Source organism: Anabrus simplex, chromosome 1 (assembly GCF_040414725.1).
Source record: "Anabrus simplex isolate iqAnaSimp1 chromosome 1, ASM4041472v1, whole genome shotgun sequence".
Taxonomy (NCBI): Eukaryota; Metazoa; Arthropoda; class Insecta; order Orthoptera; family Tettigoniidae; genus Anabrus; species Anabrus simplex.
The window spans coordinates 1,422,014,749-1,422,036,511 of NC_090265.1; the positions used below are offsets into that span (position 1 = coordinate 1,422,014,749).

Here is a 21,763-nt window from a genome sequence, read left to right on the forward strand (position 1 = left end):
TCAACACGACACAGTCTTGTCCCACAGTCGAACCAGGATGGTTGGCTGATGGAAGTTCGTGCCGCCACGTGACAGTACGGAATCGGAATTTACAGCTGACTATACAAAATTATGGTGAAAAGTAACTGAAACATTTCAATAGTCTTGCGAACTTAGAATTTCGAACAGTGCATTAGAACTTGTATTTTCTCCGGTGGTAAATATCTCAGTATGATTGCAATATTTCTGCAGATAGCGAACTTATGCTATTGAACAGTGCATTAGGACTTGTATTCAAAACGATTGAAATATTTCTGCAGATTGCGTACTTAAGACTTGTATTCAAAATGATCAAAATATTTCTGCTGATAGCAAACTTAGAACATTGAACAGTGCATTAGGACTTGTATTATTTAAGTGAAATCTGAATGTTAGGAAACATCAAAACTTCACGTGTGAATTAACTTGTAATTTCACGGTATCTTTAGATGAACCCAGGACATTAATGAAACGGAACTAATTTTCACTATCAAAGTATTATACAGCTTTACCAGTGTGATTATTCATAAACAGGGCAGTGTGAGTGAACTCCTGCATTAATAGTCTAATAGTGCTACTAATTTCACATGTAAAGTATTGGATTCCTTCTACAAAAGTGAAGTAATTGCCATTCATAGTGCCACCACAGTGCTAAATAAATTTTGTAAATACATGCAAAGCAATCATAAAGCAGTAGAACTCTACAAATAATTGTGTTATATTCTTGGAACGATAAAAGCTTAAGTGAACTATTTGTGAACAATATCATAATTTGTGCCACGTGTCACATATGTTAAAAAAGAATGGGGGTTTGATTCTGTTGACATTTGGCCACATGAAAGTTATTTTCTTTATTTTCTCAAGTGACCAGTTTATTTGCCTTAAAACATTTGTGTCAATATCAATGACATTCAATACGGCTTTTTTGCATTTACTTTCTTATCCTTTCATGGAAATGATTAAAGTGAGTTCAGAAATCACACCTCAGACTAATACGTCCAATATGTACAAGGGCTTGAATGCGTGTGTTCGTGCGCTATCCTTCGAAGTGAGTGATCTTGGCGAACGAAACTCCCAGACCTCCAAGATCTTCAAGAATTTCTAGAACTTTCAGAATTTCTAGAGCTTCCCTTGTTGGAGTGGACATGATTCCATGGTGCCAAGAGCTGATCCACGGTGAGGACAAGAGGAGTAGCAGAGTAACGCGGGACATCGCCAGCCACATGACGGAGAAAGGTCATGCCCAATCCACCATCTACTGTACTGAGGTGATATGAACTTGAATTTCACAATAAAATTTTTAAAAAATTTTTAGAACTTCATTCAAAGCACATCCTCTCACTCTCTGTACCACTCCAATTTAATGTGCTGTACACGCCCTGCGTACCCTGTCATGCTCTTCAAGCATAAAGTACGGGCATTGACTGAACTTATTCTTCGTGTCATTTAGACGCTCGATTCAAAGTATTTTTGCAAGTTGCTTTACGTCACACCGACACAGATAGGTCTTATGGCGATGATGGGGCAGGAAAGGGCTAGCAGTGGGAAGGAAGCGGCCGTGGCCTTAATTAAGGTACAGCCCCAACATTTGCCTGATGTGAAGATAGGAAAAACCATATTCAGGGCTGCCGACAGTGGGGTTCGAACCCGCTATCTCCCAAATACTGGATGCTGGCCGCACTTAAGCGACTGCAGCTATCAAGCTCGGTCGATTCAAAGGGCCAGCTGACGGGAAACGAGTGACGTAAGCCACGCTCAGCCGTCACTCCACATCAACCGATTCCTTTCCATATTTAATAACTCCCAAAATAATTAAGCTACAGCAATTTAAACAACATCCCGTGCGCCATCATTTACTTCACAACATATCAAAATGTCATTGCAATCCGACTAAGGATATAGAAATTATTCAGTAGATTATAAATTGATGCAAGATACATGAAGTAGCCCACCAGCTACAGCATTTGAGTATATAAGAGGGCCAGTTAATGCTCAAATTATCTCATTCGTGATCCAGAGTTCTGCTTGGCAGGCTAGCTGCTGGACATTACGCTGATCGACGCAATGTCTTAGGATGAGTTAAGAATTACAACGAACGCAGAATTTCTACGAGTGAAATTTATACTTAAACTCTTTGCACAAACACTGTGTCACGGACTTGTAATATTTTCTGGTGAGTTAGAAGTTGTACCTGATCAACCGTATGACAAATTCTAAAAATTTCTTCTTGTGAAATAACTTTAACTTCATTTACATTCCTTGAGTCACGAACGTTGATTATTTCTTCTTGTGAACCAACATTAACTTCGTCTATATTTCTTGGGTGATGAACTTATGTCAAAGTTAATCTCTTTCATAAGATGCCACTGAACATTTACAATTGTGATTATTATACTCCATACGGCTCTACTTCTAAATTGACATTTTGGCTGATTTTGGCTCTGTCTGGCGGTTATGCGCTGAAGCATAGACATCCAACCAATCCCAAGCTGTCATTCATATCGATTTATATCGGCAGAGCACGATCTCGAAGCCTAGTTGCCAACTCTAATATTTACATTCACCACGTGGTTAATCTATCTTGCTCAGCGTGTATGCTATTCGGTACGGTTCGCGATCTTTTGAATTTTCCTTCAGTAATTAGTGTGTTTTTCACATTTTTGGAGGATTCCAGCGACTCTGAGATCAATGGAGTGTTCCCTTTGTAGGCCATAACCTCCTTTCTGTGCCAGCCATTAGCGGTGAGTGATGTGTTATTTCCTCATTCTCTTTTATTCTTAATAATATATTATCTTTTAGTGTCAGATGTTGCTAGTAAGTGTAGTTTTTGTGAATTTGTTTTCAATCCATATTCATCAGGGCTGTTTACTGCGGTCGTATTGCATCAGCTGTTCTCGTGGGTGTAGAGCGCTGGCAACAGAGGAAAGGCGATGCTCATCTGTTTTGCGAAACTTCAATTTAGAAGTAAGGCCGTGCGGAGTATAGGGAACACACATTAACTTCCCATCACCATGAGTGAATGTTAATGTGGCTGTAAGTAGTATTGACTGAACTTATATTTCGTGTCATTTATACGCTCAATTCAAAGAACCAGTGCATAGTAGAACTCAGTACACAAATTACTTCATGTAACATAAACTTACAGTACATTCTTTTGTGTTATTCAGCAGTGTTCCCGCTTGTGAATAAACCCTTTATTTCTGTAAATATCTGTAAATAAGTGAAATTGAAACTTTCCTACGTGACGAGTCGTTGCAAGTTCAATCTCATTAACATTTGAACACAATCAATTTCATTATTCACTTTGCTAATAATCTCCAGTGACAATATTAGTGAAAAACAATCAGTTTCTTTTACACAAGTTAAATTAGGATTCGTGTTACAAAGAAAACATCTGATCTGGTGGTATCCGGGGGACTTATAATTTAAGACTCGTCTAATAATACTTCTTCTTCTACCGCTTTTCCCACACCTGTGGGTTCGTGGGTGCAAACTGTGTCACACATGTGGATTTGGCCCTATTTTACGGCCAGATGCCCTTCCTGATGCCAACCCCATATGGAGGGATGTAATCACTATTGCATATTTCTGTGATGGCGGTTGAGAATCGCAGGAAAGCCTGGAGAGACTGGAGCATTAAGAAGAACCTGGAAAAATGGGAAGTTTTCCTATGAGTAAGGAAGGAAACAGCCAGAACCATAAGATGGACCAAAAGACAGAGGATGAAGTAGGAATTGGATGAAATTGAAAACAACTTCAGGAAAAACAATAGTAGAGACTTTTTTGGGAAATTCAAAAAGAGCCTGAGTGGATATAAAGGCAGAGAACTCTTTATAAGAGATAAGAATGGGGATCTGGCAGTTAGTGCGAAGGAGAACTGTAGGATACTTGCAGAATACTTTCATGACCTGTTAAACTGTGAACCACCTGAAGAAGAGCTGGAGCTGGGGACAAACACAGAAGAGAGAGAGTCATGTCCTCCAACTAGAGATGAGGTCGCACAGGCCATAAGCGATCTAAAGAATAACAAAGCAACCGGAGAAGATGGAATATCAGCTGAGATGATTAAGTGGGGAGGTGACAAGGCAGTAGACAACATGACCAACATCATCGGCCAGATTTGGAGAACAAAGAAGTTACCAGAAGGATGGAAGAATGCGATCATAATACCAATACATAAGAAGGGGGACAAGAGGGATGCAAACAACTATAGAGGAATTTCGCTACTAGAGATTGGCTATAAGGTGTTGTCGAAAGTCCTGCTCAATAGACTGGAAGAACAGTTAGAAAGTACAATTGGAGACTACCAAGCAGGATTTAGGAAGGGAAGAGGATGCATAGAACAGATATTTATACTGAAACAACTGATAGAACATAGGGCCATAAAGAACAAAAAAACGGTGGTAACCTTTGTAGATTTCACTAAGGCATATGACTCCATCGACAGACAAACTCTTGGAAGAATCCTGAAGAACAGAGGATTAGATGGCACTACACATGAACTCATAATGGAAATTCTATCAGACACAAAGGCAAGGGTGAGATTCAGAGGAGTACTCTCTGAAGAATTTGATATCAACACTGGTGTCAAACAAGGAGATGGATTATCACCAATGTTGTTCAACATAGCTCTGGATGAAGTCATCAGACAGTGGAGAACAATGAATGAGACAATGGGAATACCAAAGACGCATGTTGGGGACAAAAAGGACAATAGGGCCCAAGTAGATTGTCTAGCCTTTGCGGACGACATAGCTATAGTAAGTGAGACAGAAGAAGATGCAAAGACACAACTCAACAACTTAAGCAATATAGCCGGAAGGGTAGGACTGAGGATCGCCTACAACAAGACAAAGACATTGAATACCACTGAGGATTGGACAACACCGGAAGGCACCGTGCAAAAGGTGGACAAATTCAAGTACCTAGGAGAAGTTATAACAGGAAGGAATAGGAGTAATGAGGGAATAACAGAGAGGATAAAGAAGATGCGATCAGCCTTCTGTATGACCAGAGATATATACAGTAAAAAGAATATATCTACAGACGCAAAGATCAGACATTACAAGGCAACGGTGAGAAATGCTGTATTATATGCTGCTGAGACAATAGCACTAGGAAGAAATGGTGCGGAACAACTAGAGAAAGAAGAGAGAAAAATATTGAGGAAAATACTAGGCCCTAAGAGAGGAGGTGAGAGATGGATGAGGAGACCCAGGGAAGAACTATACCGGAACATGAGGACAATCTCAGAAGAAATCAGACTGAAAAGAGCACGGTTTGCGGGACATGTAATCAGGATGAATATGGATAGACTGACGAAAAGAGTATGGGAAACAACAGCGAGGACACGAGGAAAGACAGGAACCAAGTGGGTAGTTGAACTCCGGAAAGATTGGTCAGAATTGGGGATCAAGGTGGAAGAAAAGGAAAATTGGAAAAGCAAGTACATACCGACTAATATGCCAGAGATCAATGATAGGGATGGATACAGGAAAAGGATTGAGAGTCACCAGTGGAGTAGACAAGAGAAGAGGATACTGAATATCTCGGAAGAAGAGCGGGAGAGAAGAAGAGAAAGGATGAAGAGGTTCTGGGAGGAGAAGAAGAAAATGCAATCCGTGAAGGAGCTGTCCGTGGTCCTACAGAGGCCGTAACGCAAGAAGAAGAAGAAGAAGATATTTCTGTGATGGTTGGTAGTGTAGTGTGTTGTCTGAATATGAATAAGAGTCGTCTAGTAATCCACGAGCGAAAGTGAATTCCGCGACGAGACGACCTAGAACTTCAAGAAGTTCCATCGAGAATTCCAGGAGTGGTCCCATGGTGCTGATACGAGATCCACGGTGAGAGCAGCCCAGGGGACATAGTTATATGGGGATGACACCACCTGTGGAAATCAAGGAGGACAACACGCCAGACCAGCAGCACTTGTAAAAGGTGATATAATACTGAGCTTATGAATAAACTCAGAACTTTGAAAATAACACGAAACATTGAACTAACCTCTCTCTCTGTACCCACACCAAATACTGTGCCGTGCACACCCTACGTATTCATCTTACGCTCCTAAAGCTAGCCGTTAAAGTAAAGGCTTTCCTGGTACAATATCGATAATACTAAGCGATCGCATTTCGTTTTGCCCAGGATGGAAATTCCTTTCCTGGCCAGGATTGAAGCAACTTGCTTGATCTAATACAGTACACCCCACTCTTTTCCTGCCTGGCCGGTCAAACAGTAGTAAGCAGTACAGGCAGTGGAAATGGAGATGCCCGGTGCTAATAAAAATTGGCAGGCTCGTTCCAGCTTTTGCAAGTGAAAGAATTTTTTAGGGAATGATACTCTCTAATGAGGATAATTAATCGACCATGGGGGAAGTATCCTATGAGATAATTAACAAACCATTAGTGAGGGACAATGAACAGTTGAAAGTTCATTACCAGGATTGTCAGCCCAGTGGGCTAAAACAAGAATTTTGAGAATAATTTGTTAAATATATAAACATTTAAGCTTTTGAAGTAAGACAATGACCAAAAAGGCTTTATTGGACCACCAATTTTAAAAAATGCTCTGCAATGTCCCCACAAATTCATCAATTTATCACAAAACATGCCTAGTGTTGGCAAACAGCCTACTCCCATCGAATAACAAGGGGTCTGTCCAATGGCTGAATCACAATCATCAACATGATATAACCTCACTCCGTATAGACACTGTGGAGAGATTTAGAACTGAACCCAAACGTTTTGGAATGCAATCTAGGGATAAGGAATTGCATACCATCATCTCTTCTAGGCTGCCAGCAAACACTCTGATGGTGAAATATTTTTCCAACAATGGGACTCAAACCAGCTAACCCAGTGTCAGGCCATAAAGGCTTGACACTGTAACAATCAAGGCCACCTGTAGGTGCTTTTAGCAAGGTTAATAATAACATAACACATTTAACCCACGAGAACTCGCACTGATATTTTTTCACCAGAACTCGCGCACGGTCTTTTCGACCGCACAGAATCCATGGGCCATTATTTAATGCACAAATTATTTTTTCGAATACAATACACCAAAATGTCATATCATAGTTTTATTACACAAATGTATGTCTAATCAGCTGAGAAAATATTCTACAAGACACAAAATAAAGATATATTCATTTCAATTGACTACTTTGAACATCTGTCCGTCAGAACTTATGGCTACCGATGTTTAAAAATTGAACTCTGGAAATGTAAAATGCAAACAGTAATAAACATTAAAGAATGAAAACCCACTCAAGTCCCAATGCACCAGTCATTAGTAATTTTCATCACCTATGGCTGCTTCAAAACAAATCTCGGAACTTAACACTGAGTGCAATACAGGAAAACCGTTCAGTACTTGCCAGATCTCACAAATGCTGAAGAATTTAGTCATCATCCCCCTTCTCCTGCACGATTTCAACACTTTTCTCCGTGCACTGGACACATGATGGCCATGTATGCTCTTTACATATGAAACGTGAACATGAAACACATTTAGTTTTGGTTTTCCGATTCTTCTTTCTGTCACAATAAGCAACAGCGATCAGTGTCTGTCTGATTTACAGTTTGGTGACGTTGGTTCCCTTTTTCAATACCCAAAATGCTACGCAAACGTATCTTTACAGAACACAAACAAAAGAACAACGCCAAACGCAAGGCCTTGCGCGCGGTGGAAAAGACCGCAACTTCCGTCGAGGTCAGAGTTTCTTCCTCCCGGTAACAATGGACAACAAATTTAGATTAACTGTTACTGCACTAGCGTTGTCAACTCTCCAGCGAGGGATAAGAGAAGCAAGAGCAAGACGAGATGTAAGTTCATTGCAGATTACAAGTGAATAAATGAATGTGCGGTCGAAAAGACCACGCGGCGAGGCCTCGCGGGTTAACAAACATACATCACTACTCTATGCAAGGCATTGGGAACAGTAAGGACACACTGGTTATGTAAATTTTTCTGAGATATTTTTGTTCAGAATTCAGTAGTTTTAAGAGGTGAAATTACTGAGTACCAGCTCCTTCTCTTGGTGTATATTTTGTTCTTACTTTTCACAATGCCATACACTAAAATATAAAATGTAACTCACAAATCTGTCGCTCCATGGCATGAGGTAAAGGGACAGAGAGGTACATGAAGGGTTCATATGTCACCGACACATGTTTACAAGATGAGCACACCACCTAGAATACACAAGAGTTTGTTAATACAACATTATGATAAACATGTACATTGATAAAGATTAGTGACTGAATGAAGCCAGTTAGCTTCCAAATTCCAAAATTAAGCTGTATATATTCTCATTCTCATTTTAAAGTAAACCCTGATTTAATGTAACTCCAAGTTATCTATGGGATAAGACAGTAGATCTTGCAGCCATATCAAAGCACAGATGAGAGAATACTTATTTAAACCTTCAATGAAAATATCAAAAATGTATTGTACTTAACAAAGGAATAAATACAGGTTAGACATGTCAAATACTCCTAGTAAAATACAAGAATATACAATGTCAAGGCAAGACTAGGAAATTAGTAAACAATCTCACATTTTGTTCTTTCTAGACGTGATATCAATTTCCTGCAGATTTGTGTAACAATTTGTCAACCACAGATCATGTGAAGGATTTCGATTTTGATCAAAAGTATATATTGTAATATTTCCCCATTAAAAAAACCAGGTTCCTTTTGTGCAATGGTGAGACACATATTCAGCAATAATTTTGATTAGAGGGCACAGAAAACTGTAATAAAGAATGTAGAACCTATGCAACAATGAAAATCACATCATAAAATAAAATCTGGAAACGATACATAACCAAAAAAGATGGAGTATGAGCAGTATTTTTTCAAATCAAAGGATCCAGTAAGTGCCCTTAAAATAGTGTATAACTGAATCACTCACCAATATATCATAATACTTGTCATGGCACACTAACGTAATGAAGTTTTACATTGCTGAAAAATGGCTAGTTAACACTGTTATTGTAACGTGTTGGCAGAATAGATAAATAAATAAACATAATGACTGGTAGTGTTCACTCTAAGGCTTATTAACTAACTCTAATAATTACTTACACAAATACTCAGGAACACCATCATGCTAGTCTGTGCCCCCCTCCATCTCTCTCTTTCTAGTCTCACTGTTCTGAAGTTTATAAACTAGAACAATCACAGCACAGTTATAAAACCTTTCAAACTTCCCAATGTAAAATTACATTACTCCGTACCGCACACATCACATAAACTCCGATTCAACCCAGCTCTAAATGTACTGTTACCTGATTCTAAACCAGGTTTCCTGCTGTTATGTCACATCATCATCATCTTACGTATGGTTAGCGGGCAGATCTTGCTGGAACAATCCACTGATCTGTGATTGGCTAAGTGAAAGTGTTTACTCTACCTCCCCTCTCTTCTCCACTCCACGTCTGCTTGCGCTATTTAAGCCAAGAGCTATGACCTCCAAACTGGGTCATGATCCAAGAGCTGGAGAGAAGGGAGAGACCGTGCTGGCATAGCACACCACTGTGCAACCAGGAACTTTGCCATGCAAGTACAAGGACTTCTTCATGCCAACCATGAGGTATGAGAAAAGGGCGTAAGATCTTCAACCCACGTGCTGCCATGTTCAACTTTAGTCAAACGGCGGTCACACACCGTCCGCTGCCATATTCAACTTTAGTCTCCACGGCTTCAGAATGTAATTAATAAATGATGCCGGGTTCAACTTGAGTCGAAAAAGAGAGAACATAGTGTTTGCACTGCTTGTGTACTGGGCCATGTTTTGAAAATTGATATATTTTAAACCATTAAAATGACTAATTTCACGTGCTGATGGGTATGTCTTTGATGAAATGAATCACTACCACAGATTTATCACAAAAACAACTTAAAATGTTTCATGTTTTGTTTCTGCATTGTATTTCTGTAGTGTTTAAATATTTATCTCGATCAATAGAAAGCCCAGTTTGCTTTGTAATTCAGGAAATGGAAGAAAGCAGAACTCAAAGGTTACAAAAGTATTTTCTAAATTGTATAATTTTTTAAATAATTTGTATTGCTTTTCTTGCCATCTATATACATCAGTTTTTTCATAGTCACATATCTTCCAATGTTAATTCTTAGTTTTGTAGGGTATTTCTGTGAAGAGGAACATCAGTTATCATCAAAATTTACCACAAAATACACTTCCCCCATTTTGTTAAATCTTATAGTGTAATCCTGCAGTGTCAATATTATTTTCAATGCTTTTTTTAATAGTTATTTGAGGAGAAAATCACATTATTTGAGTTTAAAATATTAATTTTTACATTGCTTAGTTCCATATTTTCTAAGTAAATTGTAAGAACTTTGTATAATCGGTATTGCATTTTTCGCAGTGTATCTACAGTGTATTTTCCATGGTGTCACATTGTATTGTAGAGTATTTCCAAAAATAATCAGTTACCATTACTTTACCACAAAAATACATTTTGTAATTTTTCCACATTTTGTTTATTTTCACAGTGTACTCCCACAAAAACCGTATTTACTAGCTTATTAGACCCCCCCGTTTTGCCCACTTTTACATTCAAAAAAGTAGGGCGGTCCAATATGCGATAACCTCAAATTTTGTGCAGTGAGCATGTGAATTCTAGGCTATAAAATGTACACATAAACATTTTATACTATTCTTTAACAAACTTATGAATGTATTCTGACTTGTACTGGCTATTTTCGTTAGAAGGCAGTATTTCTAAATTTAAAAAGACAATAAATGGTGAAAACATGACTTTTGGGCCTACATGTATATTAAATATAGTCAGTTTTACTTACTCTTATATCACGTCGTTCATTTCATCTGATTAACTCTTCTAACGAGGATGACGCCAGGAAAAGGCATGCAGTCGTAAAAATTCACTATGAAGATTCGTCTCACTTCAAACTCGACCCGATTCGAGAAACGGGAAAAGGGTATCGTATTACGCAATGTTAATAAATATAGCTTAATGGCCAGTCATTTGTCTCTGTCAGTTGAGCAGAAGGCCTACCACAAAGTAAACCTGATCACCGATTTAGTTTCAATTATCGTCGTCTCGTGCCGCCAACTTTCCTGCTACTGGCGTGTCGTCATTCCAAAAGACGTCATCTTCACTGCCATGCAATATCATCGAGAGCATTCAAGATCACATCTTTTAGAATCTTTAAAAAATACCATAGTTTTGTTCCCAACTATAGAGTCCAAACAGTATGAATCTATTCACAAATAGTTACTGGAGACGATCTCTGTTATTCACAGTTTGTGTATGTGTAGCAGACGCCACCCCTTCCAAATAAAGCCATGTTGTAGAAAGCATACCAACCCACCAGCTGATAACTAGTGTATGTTTCGAGTTATACTTTCAAATGTAATAAATAAATTAGTGACTGGAAACATTCTTTGGATAACTGCGGCTGCTGACAGCCAAACCTTTATTTTTAAAGTACACTTCATGCTTGTTCTCTACATTTATCACACCAGGATTTACCTAAGCAGCTGTAATTGAGAGAAGAGAGACCGCATTGTTTAGGTTAGGTATTCTGTCAAGTGTCCAGATAGTGCCAGAAGTTCCATTATGGAAAGATTAAAAATAAATAACAGGAAACTTGCCAACTTATCTACAGGTGTGGTGGGCAGTAATGCGTTTTATTAGCATAATGTTTAATTTCATATGTTCGTTGTCTCCATTTTTTTTATCAACGCAGTTTGTTTTGTTTGATGTCTCCGAAAATTGTAGACGTAGTTAGAGGGGATGTAAAATCAATAACATTATTATTATTATTATTATTATTATTATTATTATTATTATTATTATTATTATTATTTGTTAGGTACATTGGCAAGTAAAACAACCGTTATGATTGGAAACTTTTTTTTTTTCACGGTTTAAACCTACTTCTCTCCAAAAATTATCTATATTGGCCCGAGTTACGAGAAATTAAACAATCACTTTCTTAAAGATCTCGCCTGCTATTGTATATTATAGCAACAATCATGAATATTTCTTAATTAAAGTAAATTTGTTTTCTCATCCTGAGGTGGTGCAAGATTTTTAGGCATGTCCCCAATGAAAGAGAGTCGCATGTACCATTTTTACTGCATATCAACCTTCCTGCAATTCTTAAATCTCTGGCAGTTCAGTACCAGGAAACAAAACTCCGGCCTCCGAGAACAGCAGCTAATTGTGCCAACGTTTATGCTGGCGGACATTCTTAACTACAAAACACAGATATTACAAGATATTATAATCATTCCATATTGACGGTTTTTACTTTACACATGAAAAATATTTCAATGTATCCTCCTTTCAATACATACAAAATGCACTAAGAAAGTTTTGCAATAGGCAAAAATGGTTGGCTGGACACCCCTGTTATGGTGAGGGATGAAAAGAAGGGCGAAAACCGGTCTAAAAGACAGCAAGGTGCGACCTTCACATCAGTTGTTACCAAGCAGTGGGATTGGAAGCAAGTTAAGATGTCAGTGTGGTCTAAAGGTGAATATCGCGCAATTATCCGCTACAATTTTGCTCGTGGATTAACTGTTGACTAGTGCCTGGAGAAAATGCCTCCTGTGCTGGGGAAAGACTGTCCACATCGGACAACAATTTTCCGCTGGTACAAGGAGTTCCAGAGGGGAATTTTCGGGGTTGAAGACGATCCTCGTTCTGGGCGACTGTCTGAATCAGTGACTGAGGATAACATTGAAGCTGGAAAATGTTGCAGCAAGAGAGGCGGTTGACAGATCGGCAGGTAAAAGAGGCCCTCCACATCCCTGCACCAGCTCTTCATTCAATCCTACATGACCATCTCCATGTTAGAAAGGTTTGTTCCCTTGGGTTCAAGGGTTCACTTTCAGAGGAACAAAGGGCACATCGAGTGAAATGGTGCCGAAAAATGCTAAAACTTCACGTAACATCAATAGCATTGTTACAGGTGACGAAACTTGGCTTTATTATTACGATGTCCCAACAAAATCCCAGAACACGGTGTGGCTGAAGATGAGGGTACTCCTGTGACTGTGCGAAAGTCGAGGTCAGTGAAGAAAAGGATGATTTCAGTATTCTTCACTAAATGGGGCATCCTGATTCAGGTTGTGCTAGAAACACAAAGGACAGTTACTGCAAAGTGGTACTGTGAGACTTGTCTGCCTCAGAGGTCATCCAGGCTCTCAAGCATCTCCGTCCAAGGCCACGGCTCAACACTTGGCTCCGACTGACTGATTGATTGATGTTTGTTGTTTAAAGGGGCCTAACATCGAGGTCACTGGCCCCTAATGGTACGAAATGAGATGAAATGAAATGACAACTTAAAAGTTCAAAATCCTCCACTGACCAGAATTCAAAGCATGAGGACGAAGAATGAATGGATAGACTGATATGAATTTAAAACGATCAGTGGATCCGACCCACACTGCCTCACATGCGCAGAAGCTGGCACAAAACAATAGTATTACTGACCAAGGGACTGCTTCTATAGCATGATGCTGAATCAATTATGATAGTCGAAACGGGTCCAAAATCCAGGTCATCAGCCCCTCATATTGGTATTTATCACTAGGAAAGTAGAACCATGCTATGTGTAATGTTGCGGTACAAATCAAAAGTAGTGGAGACTCGCGGTATTCCACACATTATGGTACTATTCACAGGTAGTGTAATGTGCACATGTAACACAGACCTACGGTGTTTCGCACATTGCGACGCTATTTGCAGGCAACGCAAACCTATAAAGGCAACACAAACATATGGCGTTCCTTACGTAAGTGGACTAACCACAGGGACTCGTACTATCCCGTGGAATTCCTCACACAGTGGGAACTGAGCACAGGTAAGGCAGAACCATGGTGTCACTAATCTCATGGTGTCGCTCATATAGGGGTACGAATCACAGGTACTGTAGGACCCACCTCCTGATTCACACACTGTCGCTACAAATCACAAACCTATTGCGTACCTAACATAGTGGTACTACGCGCAAGTAAATGCAACCCATGGTGTTCTCTGCATGATGGTACTAATTACAAGTAGTTTCATGGTTCTAATTGGATCATCCCTTGGTCGGCCCTTTTAGTCGCCTCTTAAGACAAGGCAGGGGATACCGTAGGTTAATTCTTCGTCTGCCTCCCCCACCCACAGGGGGTGTGTGTTTGGTCCAAGAGAGGTATTTTATTTCCCTCAAGTTCGCCAGTAAGGACCTCCCTATCTGCCACCTGGGACGCGCCACGTGGGAGTATCACCACTCCCCCAGCTACGCCAGCATAGCAGGTTCGTGGTACTTGGCTCTTGGATCACGACAATTCTCCAGCACATCGTGCTAATGTAACAATGGGTTTTTTTGCCAGATCAGGGTTGACTGTGCTTGATCACCCTCCATACGGTCCTGATCTTGCCCCATGTGACTTCGCACTCTTCCCAGAAGTGAAGATGAAGCTGAAAGGGCGGCGTTTTGCACCCGATGAGGAGCTTTTGGCAGCATGGGATCAAGAGTGTGAAAATGTAACCGAAGAAAAGTGGCAGAGTTGGTTCAGTGACTGGTTTTGACGTATGGAGAAGTGTATTGAGTGTGGTGGAATTTATTTTGAAAAAGTCTAAAGCGTTCACTCACACTGCAAAACTTTCCTAGTGCCCTTTGTACAAACATAATTCCATCAATAGATGGAGTAATAAAATTCAAACATGTTTCGACTCGTTTGACCCATCTTCAGTGAAATAAGTGGGGTTTAAGTTATTTACATAATACAAGCTAAAAAATGCTAAAAACAATGAAGGAACAAATGAAAAACAAAAGAGACATAACAATACAATATACAACATTTCCATCATTAGATGGAATTCAACAAATTTGTCTGAACGAGTTATCTATTGCTTCATGGCGTTGGCAAACGCACATGCCTAATCACCCAAAAGCTGGTTCTATCCCTGTGATCGTAAGATCTGCGGCTATGAAAACCATTTTTAGTATTGTATCTCCATGGGGAGAACAGATTTTTGAAAACGGAGAATTCGCTTCTCCTTTAATAATAATGTTATTTGCTTTACGTCCCACTAACTACTTTTTAAGGTCTTTGGAGACACCAAGATGCCGGAATTTAGTCCCGCAGGAGTTCTTTTACGTGCCAGTAAATCTACCGACACGGGGCTGTCGTATTTGAGCACCTTCAAATACCACCGGACTGAGCCAGGATCGAACCTGCCAAGTTGGGGTTAGAAGGTCAGCGCCTTAACTGTCTGAGCCACTGAGCCCAGCGTGCTTCTCCTTTAGCAGGTTAGCAATCCCTATTTGCTAACATGGCGGGAACACGCGGTTGGTCTGCCACTGAAGTCAAATAAAAATTAAAAATTTATTTAGTCAACCTATTCAATACATAAATAAAGATTTTAATTAAGAAATTAAATCTTGAATAAAATTATAGGGACATGTTTCGCCCTTTAATTAAGGGCATCTTCAGCCTTAATCTCAATCTGAAAGGTAATTAATCACGTACCTGATTGTATTAAAATTACATATGAAAGCGAGGATGCTGTTGGAAATGTGCTTCAAATGGTGAGCAAATGGTTAACAATAGTTATGATATTCTTAAAATGAAGCCTTAATAAAGTCTTAAAAAACAAATAGTCATAAATTTATACACTTTCTTGAATGTCCTTGTTTAAAAATTGGTAACAAATTGTATACTGGTAGAGATCGGGCCAGCTAGGAAGACGTCTGGCAGCGCATGCACACTTTGGACTATCCCGCGTAGCGCATCCCCTCCTAACAGAGCTCCTGCTACAAGGACAGTTGAGTGCATAAGTTTACACTCAGCTGTCGCGCGGTGCTTTCTAATTTTTCACTGTGTAGTAACTGTGGTTAGTGGTGGTATACGTTAGGGCTATCTGTGACAGTATGGAAGGCGTTAAAAGTAGCCTGCATCGTAAGGTGCTAAAGAGTCAGACTCGTGCAGCAATCTTGAACGTTATAGACTTTATGGAACGAGAGGCAATGGAAGAAAAGTTTGTGATAGATTGTAGGAACGTGCAGGAAAGAGTAGCAGCAGCTGTTGGAGTGTCAGAAAGTTCTGTGGCACGATTAAGAGCGAAAAACGAAAAGCGATAGAATTAAGAACAACCTATGACTAGTCTGTTTGAAACACCAAACAAAAACAGAATGCGCACAAAGAATATTACTGGACTGGACGACTTTGACGGAAGGTGCCGTACGTTGTATTGTTAACAATTTTGGTTTAGATGAAAAATGTTTACCTACAGTTTCAAAAATTCGTGCAAAGTTAGATAAAGACTTAAAGTTCAAAGGATCTAATACTAGTGTCAAGCGAATCCTTCGATCATTAGGATTTCAATGGAAAAAACTAACATTAACAAGCACATCCTAATGGTAAAACATGACATAAAATACAAAAGATTTGTTTATTTGATAATAAATTGCCCAGTATCGGGCGGAAGATAGGCCTATAATGTATACTGATAAAACCTATGTACATAAGTCTCATGTATCCAGCAAAGGCTGGTCTGGATTTCAATATCCCGTATGTCAGCTCCCATGTCAAAAGGAAAAAGACTTTATAGTTTGTTGTACATGCTGGCGGGGAAATGGGTTTCATTGAGAACTGTCTGCTAATCTGGAAGTCTGGCAGCAAGAGTGGCGACTGCCACGATGACATGAATAAAGACAATTTCTTTTTTTTAAGTGGGTGAAATATATGCTTATTCCTAATCTTCTACCTCCCAGTGTTCTCGTGGTAGACTACGCGTCATATCACAACAAGGAAGTAGATCGTGCTCCAACCTCCAGCTCACGTGAAGTGACGATGATCTCCTGGCTAGTGAATAGAAACATTCCACACCGTGAGACGATGTAAAAACAGGAGCTTTATGAGCTTATCAAATTGCACAAGCCGGCACACAAAACCTACGTCCTAGATGAACTCATGGATCAGTGCGGACACTCGGTCCTTCAACTGCTCCCATAGCACCCTGAATTAAACAGTATTGAAATAATGTGGGCAAAAGTGAAGAACTGGGTAGCTTCTCACAACGTCACCTTCACTACTTAAAGATAAAAATTTCATTAATCCGTATTGAAAAGTATTACAGTTAAAATTGAAATAATAAATAAAGAGGTTCAACCTATTCAATACAAAAGGATAAGAAATGCAGTGATTACATTCTTATTTAATAATAAGTAGAAGTGGTACCGGTTTCGACACTAGTCCAGGTCATCATCAGCCGATTAAAACATAAAAAAACAATGCATAGGAAAAATAAAATAAAAGATCAAGTTCACTCCGGATCAGTAGAAGAGGCGATGTAAAAATGACGGGGGGTAGACACTGTAAAATTCAGAAGAAGTAAAAGGTAAGTCACTTAAAAGAAACAGTGCGTAATTTTCTGAACAGCAGTATGGCACATGCAGTGTTAGGCAAAGTCTTATAATGTTTATGAAAAGCTCATTTAACCGTTCTCCGCTTTTCATAAACATTATAAGACTTTTAAAGATAAAAATTTCATTGTTCCGTATTGAAAGTATTAACGTTAAAAATTAAATAATTGAAAAAGAGGTTCAACCTATTCAATACATAAGAGAAAGAAATGTAGTGATTACATTATTATTTAATAGTAACTATAAATGGGACCGGTTTCGACCCTAGTCCAGGTCATCGTCAGCCATAAAAATATGTAAAACATGTAAAACAATGCATATGAAAAAGAAAAAGTTTCAGTGAACTCTGGATCGGTATAAGATGAAACATAAATTAACGATGGGGGTAGAAATTGTGAGTCACTTAAAAGAAAACAGTACGTAATATTAAGAATGGTAGTATGGCACACGCAAAGATAGGTGAAGTCTCACAATGTTTATGAATATTGGAGAACGGTCAAATGGGTCAGTTTCCACACTCTGTCAGGCACAAAGTCACAACACTATTAAACAACATATGAAGATCATAAATAACTTGAAGTCGCAGATGAATAATTTGTAGAAGCGAACCGCCAGCTCACGGTGATCAGCGCGGCACATTCAAGGTCATACGCTGCGGTCTCGAACGCCAAAGTAGAATGGAGAATATCCTGAAGGTCCAGTATGTAGGCATGTCTGTAATTTACAGCTGGAGGGGAATTCCACTAACTGAAAATCTGCTGAGTGTTACTTGTCAGTTATAAAAAATATTTCGTGTCAACAGTACGTCACCACAACACTGAGTGAGAAGGGGAAGTCAGCGTTCCCGCTCCCACGGATCTGCTTTCTCACTCGCACACTTCCCCTTACCGGGTGTCTTCTTAGCTGGCCCGATCTCTAATTTTATAAGAACGTAAATTGTTATGTTACACCTTGTAAAGTGGCGCCCTGCGGACGTTGAGAGCGTTAGAATAATGATAAAAGAAAAACATGTAGTTGATAATTCCAAATGGAGTATTAAGACATATTAAAGCTAGTAAAGAGACGTTACCTTTGCTCACTTCAAGTGAAGTTTATAATAAACAAGTAAAGTGGGGCCTTGTGATGGTTGAGGGTGCTAGATAAAATTATCGGGTTTTGAATAGTTCAAGCGTCAGTATAATGGTGACGAATGTAGTTAATAACTCCGAGTGGAGTTTTAACACAATTTAAAAAAAAATAGTAAAGAGACGTTTCTGCTGCTCAGCTCAAGTGGGGTTTATAATAATATAAAAAAGGTTAGACTGTTGTAACTCTAGTGCAAAGAGGTAAAACTGTAGTCTTCTAAAAGCACGAGTGAAGAAGAGTGCTTGATGGTAAGCAGCTGAGTTAAATATTAGCTGGAAGGAGCGATTGTAGTCTCTTGTATATAGTCGAAAGGGAAAGGGAAAGGGAAAAAACAACTATTTTACTTTTAATGGTAAAATTTACCATGAAGATGGCTAAGCCATGGGAGATCCCTTATCCGGCATCTTAGTCGACATCTATTTAGATTCTTTAGAACATGATAAAAATATCTACCAATATAAAAGACCTTAACTTGTGGCTTCGATATGTAGATGACACTTTCATAATTATTGATAAAGAACTCAATAACAGTACTGATATTTTAAATTTTTTAAACAACTTGGACCAAAATATAAAATTTACTAAAGAAAACAAAGTCAACGGATCTTTAAATTTCCTAGACATCACAGTAACACGTAATAATGATAATTTTGACTTCCAAATTTATAGGAAACCTACTCACCTCAGCAACAATAAAAAAAATACTTCACTACATCCAAAAACCCATAAACTACCTACCTTTCACAGCTTAATTTACAGAGCCTTTAAAATCCCTCTATCACCTAACAACCTAAAAACTAAACTCACTTATATAAAAAACTTAGCAAAAAATAATGGGTATAAACTAGAAACAATTAACAATTTAATCAACAAAATCAAACTCAAATTAACAACAAAACTCATCCCTGACAAACCCAAAAAGAATAAGTTTATTACTTTCACATACAACAAACCAGACATTTACCAAATTTCAAACCCCATAAAAAAACTAAAAAAAAACAAAACTCCTGCATAACCTTTAGAACTTCCAATACTAACCAAAAATTATTCTTCGATCACAATACAATCAATTCATACAACAACTTTTACACAGGCTCAGGCATTTACAGACTTGCATGCACACAATGTGGCGCCTCTTATATTGGTCAAACAGGCCGAAGCTTTCAAACTAGGTACTTAGAACATTTTAATGCCATCAAACACAACAAATTCTCAGCTATGAGTTCCCATATGAAAGAAACAGGACATCATTTCACCACTATAGATCAAGACCTAACAATTATTAAAAAAGTAAGTAAAGGAAGATTAATGAATGAATTAGAAAATAGAAAACATCTATATATATTTAGACCAATACTATAACAAAAATCTAAACCTCAATGATATAGTTGAAGTAAAAAACCCATTATACGAAATTTTACCAAAATTACTGCAATCACTAAATTTAAATCAACATAACATTCTAAATAATATTAAATTATTATCTTCCAAGTCCCCATTAATTTCAAAAAACACAACACCTACTCTGTCAGTACCCACAATCCCACCACTAAGTTACCACAACACATAAACTTAAAACCCCACCTAACCTCCCACCTCCCATATTCTCTCACCATTATAATACCAGAAGCACAAATAACAATTATCAAACCACTGATTAACTCTATAATCTCATACATTTAATACATAATTCTCCTCCTTATTGCAGACCTCAAACCAAAGTCTCCATTATTTATTTTATTTATTTACAGAGTTTACGCCCACATTGGAGCACTTAAATCAGACTACAACAAATTTGTCTTCCTTTTCTTCTCCCAAAAAGTCTTGAGTCTGGTTGACCTGGCTGCCCTCTCCGCATCCGTTATAACATATTGTTTCCTCCGTACAGTGGTCAGAGGAAGCCTGATGCACTTATTCTTCAAAATACTTTTCTCACCTCTGTTTTCTATGGTTTGCATGGTAATATTCAACTCCTCCATATCACTTTGGACTTCTTTAAACCAATTGTTTTTTTATTTACTATTCCAAAAGTAATTAAGTAATTGTTTTAAAACTCTGTTATCACTTAGTCGAAATATATGACAAAAAAAGGCAATTCTTCTTTTTCTCATCGTGTCTGTGATGGACTCACTTTCCCGATAGATAACCTCATTCGGCAACAATCTCCACTGTCCATCCACCTGATGTTTCTTGTTTATGATCGTCCTGAGTATCCTTCGATCAACTCGTTGTAAGCATTCCAAAGTCTCCATATATATTTAAAAAACAAACAAGAAAAGCTACTTACTTTCAAACACACTTCCTCACTCTCACTTGCTTTGAAAGGACTAATCTTACCTTTTCACGAGAGAAAAAAAGAGAGGAAAAAAAAAAAAAACAACAACAACAGTTACTTACCATCAAACACTCTTACATGCTTTAAAAGGATTAAACTTACCTTTGTACAACAACAACAACAACAAATATCTTTGCTTCGCCAAACTATTAATACTACAATTTGATTTCTTATACCCTCAACCCTTTACTTTACCGAACACCTTTTAGTTATACTAAATGAGTTCTTATAGAACTTTATAATTATAGATGTTTACTGTCACACTTTCCCTCGCTCCCGCACCGTAGTTCGAGAAGAAGGCTAATTTCTCTCCTCTCAAAGGATTAACTATAGGCTGGATCTAACTTTTATTTGAAATATACTTGATACTGATGATATTGTATCTCTTTGTATTGTTCTAAGAATTTAACTCTTTTCTCGCTACCCGCCGCGACCAATAACTTATAAACTTGACACACCGCTTCAACCCTCTCTTCCATTAATCTCACATCATCTGTAACACCAGTAACTTAAATATCAGTCATTTCAACGCTACCTTAGCAACTATTTAACACTATTACAATTAAAAATAAATGAAATTACACACAACGTTTTCTCTCCAACTCAGTTGGTGGTGTTGGTGATTATTGTTTTAAGAGGAAGTACAACTAGGCAACCATCCTCTATATAACACTAATCAGAGGGAAAATGGAAGGGATCCGACATTCCAAAAATGAAGATATCGGCCAAAGGTAGACGAGGGCCACGAAGGGCGTGAAAACAAAAGACTCCCTAGCCCTCGCAAACCTAATAGCGTCGGGGTCGGGAAAGAACAAGAGTTGACCAAGAGAGATCGGATAGGATAGATCAAAGTGAGGAGCCTGGCACAAGT

The 21,763-nt window shown here is 38.5% G+C and overlaps 1 protein-coding gene across 3 annotated transcripts in view; it reads right to left on the bottom strand.

Moving 5' to 3' along the window:
* LOC136858382 (uncharacterized) overlaps nt 1-21,763 on the bottom strand; it is a 523,023-nt gene that overhangs the window by 324,536 nt on the left and 176,724 nt on the right. For all 3 annotated transcript variants that reach the window (XM_067137884.2, XM_067137885.2, XM_067137886.2), the window contains exon 7: nt 8,120-8,213. In XM_067137884.2, coding sequence (XP_066993985.2) covers nt 8,120-8,213 — 94 coding nt within the window. The remainder of the gene's footprint in view (nt 1-8,119; nt 8,214-21,763) is intronic.